We start from the raw sequence: 16,443 nt of genomic DNA, 5'->3' as shown, positions 1-16,443 counted from the left end.
TGGTGATGTGGATAGACAAATCAAACCTGAATCTAGAGCTTTGTTGATATACTCGTCCATGGCCTGGCTTTCCTTGAGTGAGAGATGGTAAACCCGGTTCTTGGGTGGCATAGCGTTAGGAAGCAAATCAATGGCACAATCCCATGAGCGATGAGGGGGAAGTTAAGTTGCTTTGGTTTTGCTAAACACTTCGGATAAATCTTGATAGAATTCTGGAATGACTACAGATGTGTGGCTCTCTGGACTCTCTACGCTGGTTGTCAGGCATGATTGTGGTTTTTGCTGGATACATCTTTCTAAACAGAAGGTAGACCAGCGAGTTAATTCTCCTGAATGCCATGATAGTTCTGGATCGTGAATATGCAGCCATGGGTATCCCAAGACTACTTCATACTTAGGTGAATCAACAACTTAGAATGAAATGGATTCATAATGCAGGGTTCCAGTCTTCAGAGTGAGGGTTTGTGTCTGGTGTGTAATTCCATTTCCAGTAAGTGCATCATTAATGGACTTGATCTTAATGGGGGGTATGCAGGCTTGAACGGGCATGTTATATTTATCAATGATATGCTTATTGATAATATTAAGTGCAGCTCCGGAGTCAATCATTGCCGTTAACTCAACACAGACTTCATCCGTTTGATGATCTACAAGGAAACCTTCGCAAAACTAAAACAGATACTAATCATTGCTTGTCTCAGCTTGACCAAATACAACGAAAATGCACAGATTTGGTAGATCGCTCACGACGCAACAATGTCCGTCTGGTCAACTTACCTGCGGGATTGGAAGGAGACGGCCCTTGCGGCTTCCTTCAGAAAACGCTACCTAAATGGATCCCAGACCTGTCAGGGCGTTCAAATCCAATAGAGATTGACAGAGCTCATCGAGTCTACTCGAATTCTAACTCAAACAGATCACGATCGATGATATTTCGACTCCATCGTTATCCGGACAGACAGGCCATACTTCAAGGTGCACGTGAAGCAAAGCCCAAACTGCCCGGAGGAGTGCGTCTAGAATTCTATGCAGACTACAGCGCCGCGACCGCACAGAAGAGAAAAGCGTTCCTGGCCGTCAGATCCAAACTTCAACAGAAAGGTGCGGAAACCTTTCTAATTTACCCAGCAATACTTAAAGTCTCATTCAAAGGCCAAAAATAAAAAAAAGCCGAGAAATACACCAAGGGACTAGAGCGAACAATGTCACCGCCGGCTTGCAGGTCCTTACATTCTCAGCTTCAGGATGCAATGGAGGAAACCGAATAAGGAGGCAATACTGGACTTATCACTTAAATGACATGAATATAAACATTTCTTAGCCCCCTAAATGACCAAATTATACGGTAAACAATTATTATTATTATTATTGATATTATAATTTTATTTTATTGGTATTTAAAGTTACAGTCCATGATAATATATATATATATATATATATATATATATATATATATATATATATATATATATATATATATATATATATATATATATATATATATATATATATATATATAAATATATATATATATATATATATATATATATTTATATTTATTTATTTATTTATTTATTTATATTTATATATATATATATATATATATATATATAATATTATATATATATATATATATATATATATATATATAATATTATATATATATATATATATATATATATATATAATATTATATATATATATATATAATATTATATATATATATATATATATATATATATATATATAATATTATATATATATATATATATATATATATATATATATATATATATATATATATAATATTATATATATATATATATATATATATATATATATATATATATATATATATATATATATATATATATATATAATATTATTATTATTATTTTTATTTATTATTTTTTTTAGATTTATTAGTTTATTTTATTTTTTATTTTTTGTAGATAAGGTGGGGGCTAAGTTTCTTGGTTTAAGATTGGAACAGCCTGTATTCAAAACTTGTTACATGTTTAAATAGAGTTGATGCTGATACACTGATGGTTGTAACGTTCCTCAGCTATTTAATATCAGGAGGTACTGGAAAGCGAAAAGTGTTAGACATTGCCTCGCGATCGCCACAGATGCTCATTATTGAAGGGGTTAGGGAAGGGGTGGGGCACTCAGGAATAAACTACGCAGGAATTTTTATATTCTTTTCATATATATCCACGAAATTTCTATGTTTAAATTGCACCTACTACTACAATCTTTACATGTTTATTTGTGAAAGCTTTATGGCCAGAGATTATGGTTAATTTGAATATTGTGTCTCTTAACGTTAGAGGGTTAAATTCTCCTAGTAAACTGACAAAATTTTTAGATTATCTTCGCAGGAAAAACATAGACGTTGCACTTATCCAAGAAACCCATTTAAGGATAGCAATTGTCCAGCGATTACAAAACAAACACTACATTCCTATAGTATCTTCAAGTTATAACTCTAAAAAGTGAGGGGTGATAATATGATTTAAAAGAATTCATACTTTCAATATTGAAAATTTAGGATCAGATAATAATGGTAGAATGGCATATTGGTGTACTACTATAGGAGGAAAGAAGCTCATGTTTGTCAATATTTATGCCCCAAACTCTTATGATGCTCTTTTTTTCCCAGACATTTCAAAAACTCTTTTAGTCCATAATGAATATTCACTTATCATTGGGAGGAGACATGAACACTGTAATGGACACTGTTTTAGATCGATCCAATCCTTCGGTCCCAATGATACAACCCCAGTCATCAAAAGCATTAAATCGGTTTACTAAAGACCTAAACGTGAGTAACACCTGGAGGTTACTCAACCCTAATGTGAAAGAATACACTTACTTTTCACCAAGACATAAATCCTTTTCAAGAATAGACTACATTTTACTATCTACTATGATATTTTCATGTGTAAAGAACATTGAATTTCTACCACAAAGTATTTCTGACCACAATGCAATAACAACAATCGCTGCAATTTAGTACACTGTCCAAACCCTCTAGATGGAGATTCAATACTCTTTTGCTCAAAAACGAGGAATTTATTTCGCAACTGAGATCAGAATTAACTGAATTTATTAGCAATAATTAAAATTCTGTTTCTAACCAAGACATGTTTTGGGCCTCTATTAAAGGTTTTTTAAGAAATAACGCAATTAGCTTTTCTGCAAGGCTTAAAAAGAACTACCTCCAACAAATATCATCACTAGAAAAAAGGTGTGGAGAATTGGAGCGGGAATTAGGAAATAAATTTGCAACAGAAACACAACAAAAATTAAAGGTAGAAAGAGCTACACTTAACGACCTGCTTAGACAAAGAACTGAATACTTGATGCACATCACAAAACATAAATACTACATAGATGGAAGCAGACCGAGCCGACTCCTTGCACTCACTTTGAAAAAACATGAGCAACGCTTTAATATACATGCAATAAAAAACTCTGAAGAGGTTCTCACCTCAAACCCCTCGGATATTAACAAAACATTTAAGAAGTTTTTTGAAAAATTATACTCTTCAGAAATACAAACTAACACGGATCATTTAGGCAATTTTTTTGGGACGTTAAATTTAACAAAACTTTCTAAGGAAGTTGCGGATAACCTAGATTCAGAAATAACTCTAGATGAATTGCATAATGCAGTTAGGGATTTACATACAGGGAAATCTCCAGGTATTGACGGCATTCCTGGCGAATTATATCTATTACTATGGGACTTACTGGGACACATTTGGCAACAAACAATAAACAAGGCCATAACCAAAGGCCATTTTCATAAAGATCTTAATACTGCTTTAATTACTGTTTTACCTAAACCCGATAAAGATCTTTCTGAATGTTCCAACTATAGACCTATTTCTCTGATTAATGAAGATATAAAAATTTATGCTAAAGTTATCGCCAAGCGTCTACAATCAGTGATAAGTAAATTAATTCATCCAGACCAATCTGGTTTTATAACAGGACGTTTGGCTTCAGATAATGTTCGCAGAGTATTACATGTTATAGCTGAATCAGGAAAGTTGAAAACACCTAGTGGCCTTCTCCTTATAGATGCAGAAAAAGCCTTTGATCGCTTGGAATGGGGCTATCTATAGTACACTCTGAAAAACTTTAATTTCGGCGATCAATTCATAAAAAGGATTCAAACCCTATACTCTAACCCCTTAGCTAGAGTAACTACAGTGGGAATTATTTCAGACACTTTTTGTATTAATAGGGGAACAAAACAGGGGTGCCCTCTCTCTACTCTTTTGTTTAATCTATCAATAGAACCACTGGCTCAATTTATTAGGCAATGTAAAAATATTACCCCAATTCAGTTAGGCTCATCTGTCCATTCTATCTCTTTATATGCTGATGACACACTTTTATTTCTATCGGATTTGCAGAATTCACTCCCCAATGCTCTCACAGCTTTAAATGAATTTGGAAGAATTTCTGGTTTCAAAATAAACTAATCTAAATCAATTCTGATGCCCCTTAATACAATTGGCCATAACGTTACTTATAATACTAATATAAAAATATCAACAAAAGTCAAATATTTAGGAATTGAGCTGAGCCCAACCTTACAACTCATACCTAAAATAAACTATATGTCAATTTACAGTAAGGTTGAGGCTGATATCCAGAGATGGATGCGCCTACCCTCATCACCATCTGCCAGAATTTCAACAATAAAAATTTATATCTTGCCCAGAATTAATTTCATAAGCTCCATACTTCCCCTCCCTCCACCACCAAACTATTTGAAAAAGTTAGACTCGATTTTAAACAAATTTGTTTGGAATGGAAAACGTCCCCGCGTAAAATGGTCCACTCTCCTAAAAAACAAAACAGAGGGTGGATGGGCCTGCACTAACTTCGAATTGTACCACTAGTCCTTTATTCTTCTCTCAGTTGTGAAATGGTTCGAACCTGATATGCAATGTACCTGGAAAGAAATAGAAAAAGACCTTATTTTTCCAACACGTCTGCAAGACTTCCTGTTCTCAGGCTTTAACCACAGGAAATGTATATTGCTTTATGGACCTATTTTATCCTATACCCTCCAAATTTTTAAAAAGGTAGAAGCTTCTTTTCCTTCTAGAACCACTTGGCATACTCATTCTTCTCTGTGGCGCAATGTGAACCTACTTTCTTGTAGACAACCTTTTAATCAACCATGATGGGCCAATAAAGGTATTCTAACATTAAAAGACATAAATGGAGAAAAGATCAATTTTAGATTTTCAAGAGCTGGTTAACAAATTTAATATATCTCCCAGCACTCTATTTATATATTTTAAAATAAGGGCAGCACTAAAGGCTCATAAGACATCATGGGGTAAGGATCTTCATACCCACCTGATTGTGAAATGGATATACAATGCTCCAAGAAAAGGAACTGTTTCCTATCTCTATTGCTGTCTTTCTAATATTAATGCACATAGTTTCTCAAAAGAAGGACTATGGCTATCTGATCTGTCTCTACCCAATACAACTATCGATTGGGAAACTGTATGGGATAATAAATTCCACGCTTTCACAAACCCTAATCACCAGTTTATTCATTTTAAAACTATTCACAGGGCAAATTTAACAACACGTATACGACATATCATAGGTTTATCTCCAAATCCATATTGTAAGTTCTGTGAACCACAGCGTCCAGATACCTTTTTACATATGATTTGGGAATGTCCGGAGGTGCAAAAACTTTGGGATTTGGTGCTGGACATTTTATTTAAAGTTACAAAAATTTGTTTCCCCAAAGATCCTGTATTGTTACTATTGAATGATAACTCTCAATTTCCGTTAAATGCAAAGGTCCGTAAATTTTAGTTAGCTGCTTCAACTGCTACAAAGAAAATGTTGGTACAAAGGTGGAAACCTCCTCAAGATCTCTCAGTTAAACACTGGTTACATTCATTATTGGAAATACTGTATCTGGAACTGTCATCAGCATGGATCAACCATGCCAAAGTGGACATTCTTACGACATGGAAAATCTATATATGCAACGTCAAAGAAATCTTGGACACTTAACCCTCATCTGATGCTACGGATGTCAACTTAATGTAAAGTATCAAACAGCTTGGTCTAAACTATAGTTATTCTGTGTTTCCTGATGTGCGTATAATGGGGTGGGGGGATGGGGAATTATATGGGGTAATATCTGTTAAAAGTATTTTTCTATCTGATTGTAAAAATTGTATATTCTCACTTTCAAAATGAAAAAATAAATTACAAAAAAAAAAGGATCCCACACTGCTGCGGCCCAGTCAATTGCTCTTCCAGTCAACAATGTCATCAAAAAAGCACATTTTATCTCCTCTGAGTCAATTTTTTTTATCCTGGTGTTCCATATAAATCTTAACTTGACGTAGAAAACCTTTACATTGTTCAGCAGTGCCATCAAACTTATCAGGAAGAGCAAATCTTACCATCTTCGGCGTGGTAGGAAGAAGTGCCCGGATGTAATGGGTCAACTGCAGTTGCGTCAATTGTTCTCGATAGCCCTTTATTACTTCACCTTGGTATGCAATTGTAGATTGCAATCTGGAATCTTCCGCTGGATTCATGGTAGGCAAAGTATTCTGTAACGTGGAGGCTGAGGCTGTGTTAGAATCCATGTGCAGAAGTTTATTTAAGGGGTTTGGCAGAGACATCAACAAGTAAACAAGCAGAGAGTCGGCAACATATAAATAGTCCAATCCAAACAACAAACACAGGGGCAAATCCAGATGACATAGAATAAGAGCAGGCAGAAGTTCAGTAACACAACAATCAGTCCAAAACAGATCAAGAGGGCAAAGACAGAGAACGTACGTGAACAAGGCAGGCAGGGTCATACACAGGATAGCAGTCATAAAAGTCACTTGGAACAACGCTTGGTAAGGCTGGTAAACTGGGAATACTTCGCAAAGAAGCATGGCCTGAGCACTCACTGAAATACAGCACAAACAGGAAGTAGCCGCAGAGGGAGCAGAGCTGAGTCAGTGGTTGGGTGAGGGCTCCCTCTGCTGGCGTGGCGTTACACACACTCTGCGCTGAACTTCAGACCTGCTTTCAGCTGGTCTATTGCGCAGTCTATTTTAGTTCCTCAAAATAGCAACGCGCCAACAATGCGCCCTAACACACCTCTTTTCTAGACCGAAACATCCATGAGTCCACAAAGTGGCCCAAATAGATTTGCTAAAACTGATCCTCAAGAATCAGTTTTAGGGCCCCTTTGCTGTTTACAATATACATGCTACCCCTGGGAGACATTATTAGAAGACATGGGATCAGCTTTCACTATCTGCTATGCAGATGATACTCAATTATACTAAACCTGACAAGATGTCTGAACTATCTAAACTAACTGAGTGTATTAAAGATGTTAAAGACTGGATAACCAACAATTTTCTTCTTTTAAACTCAGACAAAATAGAATTATTACTTATTGGGCCTAAATCCTGTAGATCTCACTACTCGACTTACAATTGGAGGAATACAAAGTTAGCGTTAGCTCTACTATAAAAGATATGGGTGTCATATTAGACAGCAATTTAACTTTTAGAAATCATATATCCCATGTCACAAAAACTGCTTTCTTTCATCTGAGAAATATCGCTAAGTTACGAAGTATTTAGATTAGATTCGATTCAACTTTATTGTCATTACACATGTACAAGTACAAGGCAACGAAATGCAGTTTAGGTCTAACCAGCAGTGCAATAGCAGCAAGTGCAGGACACAGGTATAAGTTATAAAGTGCAGTTATAGAAAAACCATGGTGATATTTACAGATGGATGTACTATCAACATTATATACAGGTTGTAGCTATGAACAGATTTACAATAAATGAATATATGTACAGGATACTATTAATAGCAGAAGTGTGCAGATAGATAAACATAATTATAAATGTCCATGTGCAGTGGGTATGTCCAGTTCAAATAAATGAATCAGTGCAATGAATATGTGCAAACTTTAAATGTGCAAATGTTAAATAGTGCAGTGATTGTGAGGAGTTTAAGTTAGAGGAGTGTGGGGGATGTATTGGGGGGGCAAAAGAGTCAGTGAGGGGCAGAGTTCAAAAGGAAGACAGCTTTGGGGAAAAAGCTGTTCCTCAGTCTGCTGGTTTTTGTCCGCGGGAGCCTGAAGCGCCTGCCGGAAGGCAGGAGAGAAAACAGTCTGTGAGCAGGGTGAGAGGTGTCCTTAAGAATACTGCGTGCTCGGCGCAGACAGTGTTTCTTCTGGATGTCCTCAATGGCTGGCAGTGTAGTCCCTGTGATGCGTTGGGCAGTTTTTACTACCCGCTGCAGTGCCTTACGCTCAGCAACAGAGCAGCTTCCATACCAGACTGTGACGCAGTTGGTCAGGATGCTTTCTATTGTGCAGCGGTAGAAGTTCACCAAGACGGCTGATGAAAGCTGGTTCTTTTTAGGTTGCCTCAAGAAGAATAGGTGCTGGTGAGCCTTCTTGACCAGGCTGAAGGTGTTGGTGGTCCAGGAAAGGTCCTTAGAGATGTGGGTCCCCAGGAACTTGAAGGATGAGACAGGCTCAACGGCCATCCCATTAATGTGGATGGGATCATGCGAGCCTGTTCGTCCCTTCCTGAAGTCCACAATGAGCTCCTTGGTCTTGCTGGTGTTAAGGAGCAGATTATTGTCGGTGCACCAAGTGGCCAGATGCTGTATCTCCTCCCTGTAGGCAGTCTCATCATTATTGCTGATTAGACCAATCACTGTGGTGTCATCTGCAAATTTGATGATGGTGTTGGATCTGTTCACAGGCCTACAGTCGATGGTAAAAAGGGAGTAGAGGAAGGGGCTCAGCACGCAGCCCTGTGGTACACCAGTGTTGAGTGTGACGGTGGTGGAGCAGATGTGGCCTGATCTAACATTCTGAGGTCTGTTAGTCAGAAAGTCCATTACCCAGTTGCAGAGAGACGCGTTGATATCCAGGTCTCTGAGTTTGATCAGTAACTTAGAGGGTATGACAGTGTTGAATGCTGAGCTGAAGTCAACAAACAGCATTCGTGCATAAGTGTTTTCATTGTCCAGGTGTGTGAGGACAGAGTGCAGTGCTATGGAGACGGCATCTTCTGTGCTCCTGTTGCCACGGTAGGCAAACTGATGTGGGTCCAGTGTGGATGGCAGAGAGTCTTTCAGATGTGCCAGGACCAACCGCTCAAAGCACTTCATGATGATGGGTGTGAGTGCTACAGGGCGGTAGTCATTCAGGCATGTTGGGCTGGAGTGTTTCGGCACTGGCACAATAGAGGTGGTTTTAAAGCATGTTGGCACAGTTGCTAGGTTAAGCGACAGGTTGAAAATGTCTGTGAATACCCCAGTGAGCTGTTCTGCACATGCTTTGAGGACGCGCCCAGGAATACCGTCTGGTCCAGCAGCCTTACGCACATTGATCCGACTCAGTGCAGTATAGACTTCTGAGGAGGTGAGTGTGACAGGTGAGTGTTCGGTTGAGGTAGTGTTCCTGGTGTAGGGTTCTGTATTGTCTCTTTCAAAGCGGGCATAAAAGTCATTTAGCTCGTTCAGGAAGGAGACATTTGTGGCTGTGGGGGTGGACTGGCTGGGTTTGTAGTTGCTGATGGCCTGGATGCCCTGCCACATGCGCCGAGGATCAGAGTTGGAAAAGTGCTCCTCTAGCTTTAGCTTGTAGCAGTGCTTGGCCTTTTTGATGCCCCTCTTCAGATTAGCCCTGGAAGTGCTGTAGGCCTGTGCATCCCCTGATCTGAAGGCAGTGTTGCGTGCCTTCAGCAGGAGGCGCACCTCCTTGTTCATCCATGGCTTTTGATTTGGGTATGTGGTGATCTGTTTCTGGGTTTGTAACACTGTCTATGGTGGTGTTGATATATTCCAGAACAGAGGAAGTGTAACTGTCAATGTCTGTGTGAGAGCCACATGTGGCCTGGGAAGCAAACATACTTCAGTCTGTTTGTTCAAACCTGTCCTGGAGTGTGGAGTCCACCCCCGCTGGCCACACTTTGATGGTCCTTACTGATGGCTTCACACGGTTGACGGGTGAGTACTTGGGGGTGAGAAACAAACAAAGGTGGTCTGATTGACCCAAGTGGGGGAGGGGGGTCACAGCATATGCTTCAGCCATGTTTGTGTAAACTTGGTCTAAAGTTTTGTTTCCCCTTGTGTGGCAGAAAATGTTCTGATGGAATTTGGGGAGCACTGTCTTTTAAGTTTGAGTGATTAAAATCCCCCGCAACAATAAAAGCAGCCCTCCGGGTGAGCAGTCTGTTGTTTGCTGATGGCCTGCATGAAGTTCATTCATAGCGAGCTTGGCATCAGCGTCGGGGAGGGATATAAGCGGCAGTTATTATGGTGGAGGTGAACTCCCGTGGCAGATAAAACGGTCTACATTTAACCATGAGAAATTCCAGGTTAGCAGAACAATGTCTCCCAACGACGACAGAGTTTGTGCACCAAGCTTTGTTAATATAAATGCATAATCCTCCGCCTCTGGTCTTACCGGAGTCATCCGCCGTTCTGTCTGCTCGGAATGTTTGATGCTCCGTTAGCGATATAGCGTTGTCTGGTATCCGCTGTTTAGCCATGTTTCTGTGAAAATCCTGACATTACAGTTCCATAATCTTTTGCTGTGGTTTGATGCGCAGTCGAATCTCATCCATTTTGTTCACCAGTGACCGTACATTGGCGAGAAAGATGCTGGGTAAAGAGAGCCGGTGTGGTGTTAGCTTTAGCTTAGCTCTTAGCCCGCCGCTCTTCCCCCGTCTTTGTTTACGTTCTCTGCGCCGCCTCCGAGCACTTCCGCCCGGCCGGATAGGTCTCTCAGACCCGGGTGTTCTGGCGATCTCAGGGATGAGTCGAAGATTGTTAATAAAACTGTCCGGAATGCACAATCCAATATCCAAGATGTCCTGTCGGGTGTACGATGTAAAGGCACTGCTGTTCTGCACGAACAGACCCGAAATGAGCAGGAATAATACTGCAAAATTGCAGAAACTGGAGAGACGCTGAGCCTCGCGAACCGAACGCGCCGCCATCTTGTCTCTAAATCATGCTATCCATCTCAGATGCAGAAAAGCTAGTCCATGCTTTTATGACTTCTAGGCTGGACTACTGTAATGCACTGTTTGCTGGCTGCCCAGTATCTTCTATTAACAAACTTCAATTAGTACAAAATGCAGCTGCCAGAGTTCTTACAAGGTCTAGAAAATTTGATCACATCACCCCGATTTAATCCTCCTTACACTGGCTGCCTGTTAAGTTTCGTATTGAATTTAAAATATTACTTCTTACATATAAAGCTTTAAATAATCTAGCTCCTGTTTATCTAACCAACCTTCTGTCTCACTACAATCCAACTCGCTCTTTAAGATCTCAAAACTCAGGGCTTCTGGTAGTACCTAGAATAGCAAAGTCGAGTAAAGGAGGTCGAGCCTTCTCATTTATAGCTCATAAACTCTGGAATAGCCTTCCTGATAACGTCCGAGACTCAGACAAACTCTCATAATTCAAAACTAGATTAAAGACCTATCTGTTTAGTAAAGCATACACTCAGTGCATCACTTAGAGGGTTTCCACACAGGTTTCTGCATCTTGTTTATAAACACTATGAACAGCAGCTACGCTAATTATTCTCTTTATTCTCCATTTCCACCTGGGGATACTCTTCCCGAGGCCCTCAGACTATGCAGAGTCACTGATTTGATCCAAGACCAATGACGAGATGATCCCAAGGTTTCCATATCCTGGACCAGGACGTATCCTGAGCAGCTACTGTGGTGGTCATGGAGGAGTGGAGAACATGAGACTGATTCCTGTGACGCTCCAGGGACAGACGACTCTTTACTGAGGCCAGCTTTCAGCCTCTGCCGCTGAGACTGCAGCTCTGCACAAGACGTTTGGCCAGCAGAGAAATTAAAATGGTTGTGCCCAACTGAGTCTGGTTTCTCTCAAGGTTTTTTCTTCACTTTGCCAATTAGTGAAGTTTTTTTTCCCTCTCCGCTGTAGCCACTGGCTTGCATGGTGCGGGATCTGTAGAGCTGCGCATTGTTGGATTTGCTCTTCAGTGTTTATACTCTCAGTAGTGATTTTTAAACCACACTGAACTGAGCTAAACTGAACTGAACTTAAACACTAAAAACTGAACTGCACTGTTCCAATTTACTATGACCTTTTATGTGAAGCTGCTTTGACACAATCTACATTGTAAAAGCGCTATACAAATAAAGGTGAATTGAATTGAATTGAATAAAAAAACGTGGCCGAAAACGGGAAAATTAAAGTTGCGTTGGTCTGAAAAAGCAGCACGTTGCGGAAACCCGTCTTGTGCCCTATTGCGCCGGGTGTATGATAGGGCTCATAGAGTTCTATTGTTTTATGATACATCTTATGGGCAAAATCACACTGCAGATTTAAACTTTTGCTTTAAACTTATTTTAAAGTTGGTAATTAAATGTTTTCTAATTTTGAGAGAGACAGATGTATCCATGAAAATATAATATATTTTGCTGGAAAATAAATAACAGCTTGTCATTATAATAGTTCCATTCTCCATCCAATGAGGCATGAATTGCACACATCGGAACATTGTATTACTGTTATTGTAAGGAAATGTATTTTTAACAGAAGGATATCATTTAATTAATTTCAAAATGTAACTAATTAATCATTTTTTTTGCTTTGCAAAATTAGAATTGTGTGGTTTTATATACAGTAAGCCAACGTGACTTAATTGCTGCTAAAGGAGCTGCAGGTGCTTCTTAACTGCACTCTTCAGTTGTGACTTGTTCACGAGAGGGCACAGCCCTTTATTGCCCACATTTAGCAATGTCTACTTGTGATCTGATTAATGAAAACCCAATTTAGAATCAGTTTTATGAACAGCTAATGATATTAAAACAAAATGTGTGTGTGTGTATGTATATGTGTGTGTGTGTGTGTGTGTGTGTGTGTGTGGGTGTGTGTGTGTGTGTGTGTGTGTGTGTGTGTGTGTGTGTGTGTTTCTGTGAGCATACTTGTATGTATAGAATGTTTTATTTGAATATATATTCTAAAACGTCCTTTATTTTGGTTATTCAAAGCTGAATTTTGACATGTTTTCAGTCATATAATTCTTCAGAAATCATTCCAATATGCTGATTTGAAACAGAATAAACATTTGTTTGTACTGCACTGAAAAAAAAAAAGATTTCTGCTTGATTGTTGCAAACAATTTACATAGGCTGAAATTAAACAAACCAATTAAATGTAGTAATGTTCAACATAATTTTATTTGTTTAAATTTAGCGCAAATAAATTGCTTGCAACCACTCCAACCTAAAAAAAAAATTGTAAATCCTATGAATCATCTTTTGAACCCCAGTGTGGGTTTTGAGATTAACATTTATTTTGAAAAGTAATATAACATAAATAGATGTTTATTTTTTTCAATTTAAATCTTACTAACGCAGCCTTAAAAGGCAGTACATGGTTTTTGACGAAAATAAATAAATAAATGTATAATCATAAAATAGAATATCTTCAAAAGCCTCATTAGTTCTGTGGCAGACCATCTATTTCAATTGTAATAGTGCCCTCTGGTGGATGTAGAAAATAGTACTACATTAAGGCACAGCAAGTATGAGTCTACTAAAGTGAGGTGTTAATATGGCTGTGTATGCGTCTCATCCTCAGGCTGAGGAGGAGAGAGATGACATGGAGAGAGTGAAGCTGGACAATAAGAGGATTTCTCTTCAACCTGCTGCCTGCTCATGTCGCTCAACACTTCCTACTATCCAACCCCCGAAACATGGTAAGACTTCATTCACAGCTCACAGAGAAATAAAACATTGAAGGGTTAAAGTGTTATTTCACCCAAAAATGAAAGTTTTGTCATCATTTATTCATTCGCCATTTCTTCAAAATATCTATGAGTCTTTTTCTTCTGCTAAGCACAAATATAGATATTTTGAAAAATGCTGGAAACCAGTAGCCATTGACATCAATAGGTTTTTTTCTTTACTATGGAAGTCACTGGCTACAGGTACAAAATCAGAATGTCTATAGAAAGGGTGAGGAAAGAGATAGCAAATGTTTACAACTATTTCGTAATCTACAGAGAGAAGCTAATGAACATAAAACACAAACATAAAACACATGCACTTAATGACAGTATTTTCTTAAAATCTTGTTTTTATAAGTAATTTTAACAGTGTTATTTGCACTTTAAAGGGCACGTATGGTGAAAAATCTACTTTTCAAGCTGTTTGGACAGAAATGTGTGTCACATATGCGTGTGTGTCACATGCGTGTGTGTCACATATGCGTGCAAAACGAGTGCAAAGCTTAACGCGCTGTCTGTGTGTGTGTGTGTGTGTGTGTGTGTGTGTGTGTGTGTGTGTGTGTGTATGTGTGTGTCTGCGCTATGTGTGTGTGTGTGTGTGTCTATGCTATGTGTGTGTGTGTGTGTCTACGCTATGTGTGTGTGTCTGCGCTATGTGTGTGTGTGTATCTGGGCTGTATGTTGTGTGTGACTCACTGTTGCAACTCCACAAAAAATGCATCAAATACTGATTGGTAAAGTTCTTACTGTAATATTTCTCACAAACGTTACGTGAGATCTGCTTCCTGAGGCAGCCGAGGGCAGCGATTGAGGCATGTTGCTGAAAGGCGCGTGGGAACATGTGGGCGGGGAGGACTAGCCTTAAAGGCCCAGTGCAAAAAAACAGCAACAATCTTTTCCCAGCTATAATACAGACACTTCAAACAGCTATAATAAATAATCTGATAGGTGTTTTGAGCTGAAACTTTACAGACACATTCTGGGGACACAAAAGACTTATATTAAATATGAAAAAAGGGGTAACCTATGTGCCCTTCAAATTCAGTTTTAAAAAGTTAGATGTTCAGGCCCTAAAAACACTGCTAATTGCATTTTAAACTTGCGCCCTTCCCCCATGAACATGGGTATTTTCAAAACTTTTTTCTACATGGTTTTACTGTTTGTCCACACAAAGTATTGGGTGACTGAAACTGAAACTTCTTAAATATCTGGCAACGGTGAATATTTTCCACTACGTTTTTCGGAACACTGAGGTCGTGTGAACACTACAACCACAGTTTTCACCTCATGACATCAAGACACTTGCTGCGTCCCAATTCGCATACTTATACTGTGCCCTAAAAGTATGTACTTTTTTGAAGAAAAAATATATACTTTTAAGTGTGTAACAAAAGAGTATGCAAGCTTTGGGACATACTACTTTCTTGTTAACAGATTGTTGTGTTGCTTAGTTATGAGCCTGTCAATCATCAACACATAATCCACATTTCTTTTATATTTAATTTCCTACCATATTGGAGATTCAGCAGCAAGTTAATCTCCCATTCACGAGTCTTTCATGTAGAGAAATCTCCTCAGGTCTTTGGCTATAAGTGTAACGTGGGGTCTGAGACAGTATTAGAATCCATATGCAGAAGTTTTATTAAAGGGTTTAGGCAGAGACATCAGTGAGTAAACAGAGTAATTTTTTTTACTGGAAACAGTAAACCATTGGGTAACCTTTGGCATAATATTTTCAACATACTACAATTTGGGACATACTAATTCTATTTTCAAATGCTATTTAGGTTGGATAGTATGCAAATTGGGACGCAGCACCTGTTTTCTCCTTTCTGATTGGCCAACTCGACTGGGTTCACATGTGGAAGATGCGAATTAGGCAAATTCCGCATTGCATATTCCATATATCGTTCGCACCGCAACACGGTAATCTGCCCGTTCTTACATTTGCATTTATTCTTGCAAATACTCAATTCAGCTGGTTCTGTGTGCCCATAACATGCATCACAGTGCGTTTTTGCATCCAGATGAAGATTTATAAACAAACGAATGTACGTTTATATACTTTCTCAATTAATACTTCACAATAATGTTTATATCTCACATATCTAAAAAGTTGAGTTTGGAAAAACACAAAGGGAAAAAATGTATTTTGTGAGAGATTTTAAGTTTGCAAAGAGTTGTAAGATTAAAATTCAGAATTATTTGTTTTCTTTGGAGGAAACAATCTTCCAAATTAATAGGTTTGGATCAACAGAAGCTTGAATAAATAATGACAGAACTTATATTTTTAGGTGAACTGTCCCCATAAGTAACTCCTTTCATGTCCAGAAATCACAGATTCTCAGTGCAAGACCAGATACGTCAATTAATAAAAGCAGTACAGAGAATGATCTTTGTGTGAGCGAGCAATTGTTTTTATTATTGCAATTTTGGTTCAACACAAAGAGTATGACATATGATTATATTTTAAATGACCCCAAAATCCTCACCCAAACAGGTAGGCTTGTTCTATAATGGCAGAAATAAAAAACATAGTTTAGTATGATCCTGCTGTAATTCCCCAAATCACCACTTGACGGCAACGTTGCTGTGATAAAACTGCTAATTAG

The 16,443-nt window shown here is 38.5% G+C and overlaps 1 protein-coding gene across 1 annotated transcript in view; it reads left to right on the top strand.

Moving 5' to 3' along the window:
* adcy1a (adenylate cyclase 1a) overlaps window positions 1–16,443 on the top strand; it is a 144,184-nt gene that overhangs the window by 107,544 nt on the left and 20,197 nt on the right. The window contains 2 exon segments of the mRNA XM_056481443.1: window positions 13,684–13,737; window positions 13,739–13,801. Of these exon segments, the coding sequence (XP_056337418.1) occupies window positions 13,684–13,737; window positions 13,739–13,801 (117 nt within the window).

The sequence above is a fragment of the Danio aesculapii genome, chromosome 20 (genome assembly GCF_903798145.1).
Source record: "Danio aesculapii chromosome 20, fDanAes4.1, whole genome shotgun sequence".
NCBI lineage: Eukaryota > Metazoa > Chordata > Actinopteri > Cypriniformes > Danionidae > Danio > Danio aesculapii.
Note: the sequence above shows the minus strand (reverse complement) of the source record. Positions and strands in the feature narration are given on the sequence as shown.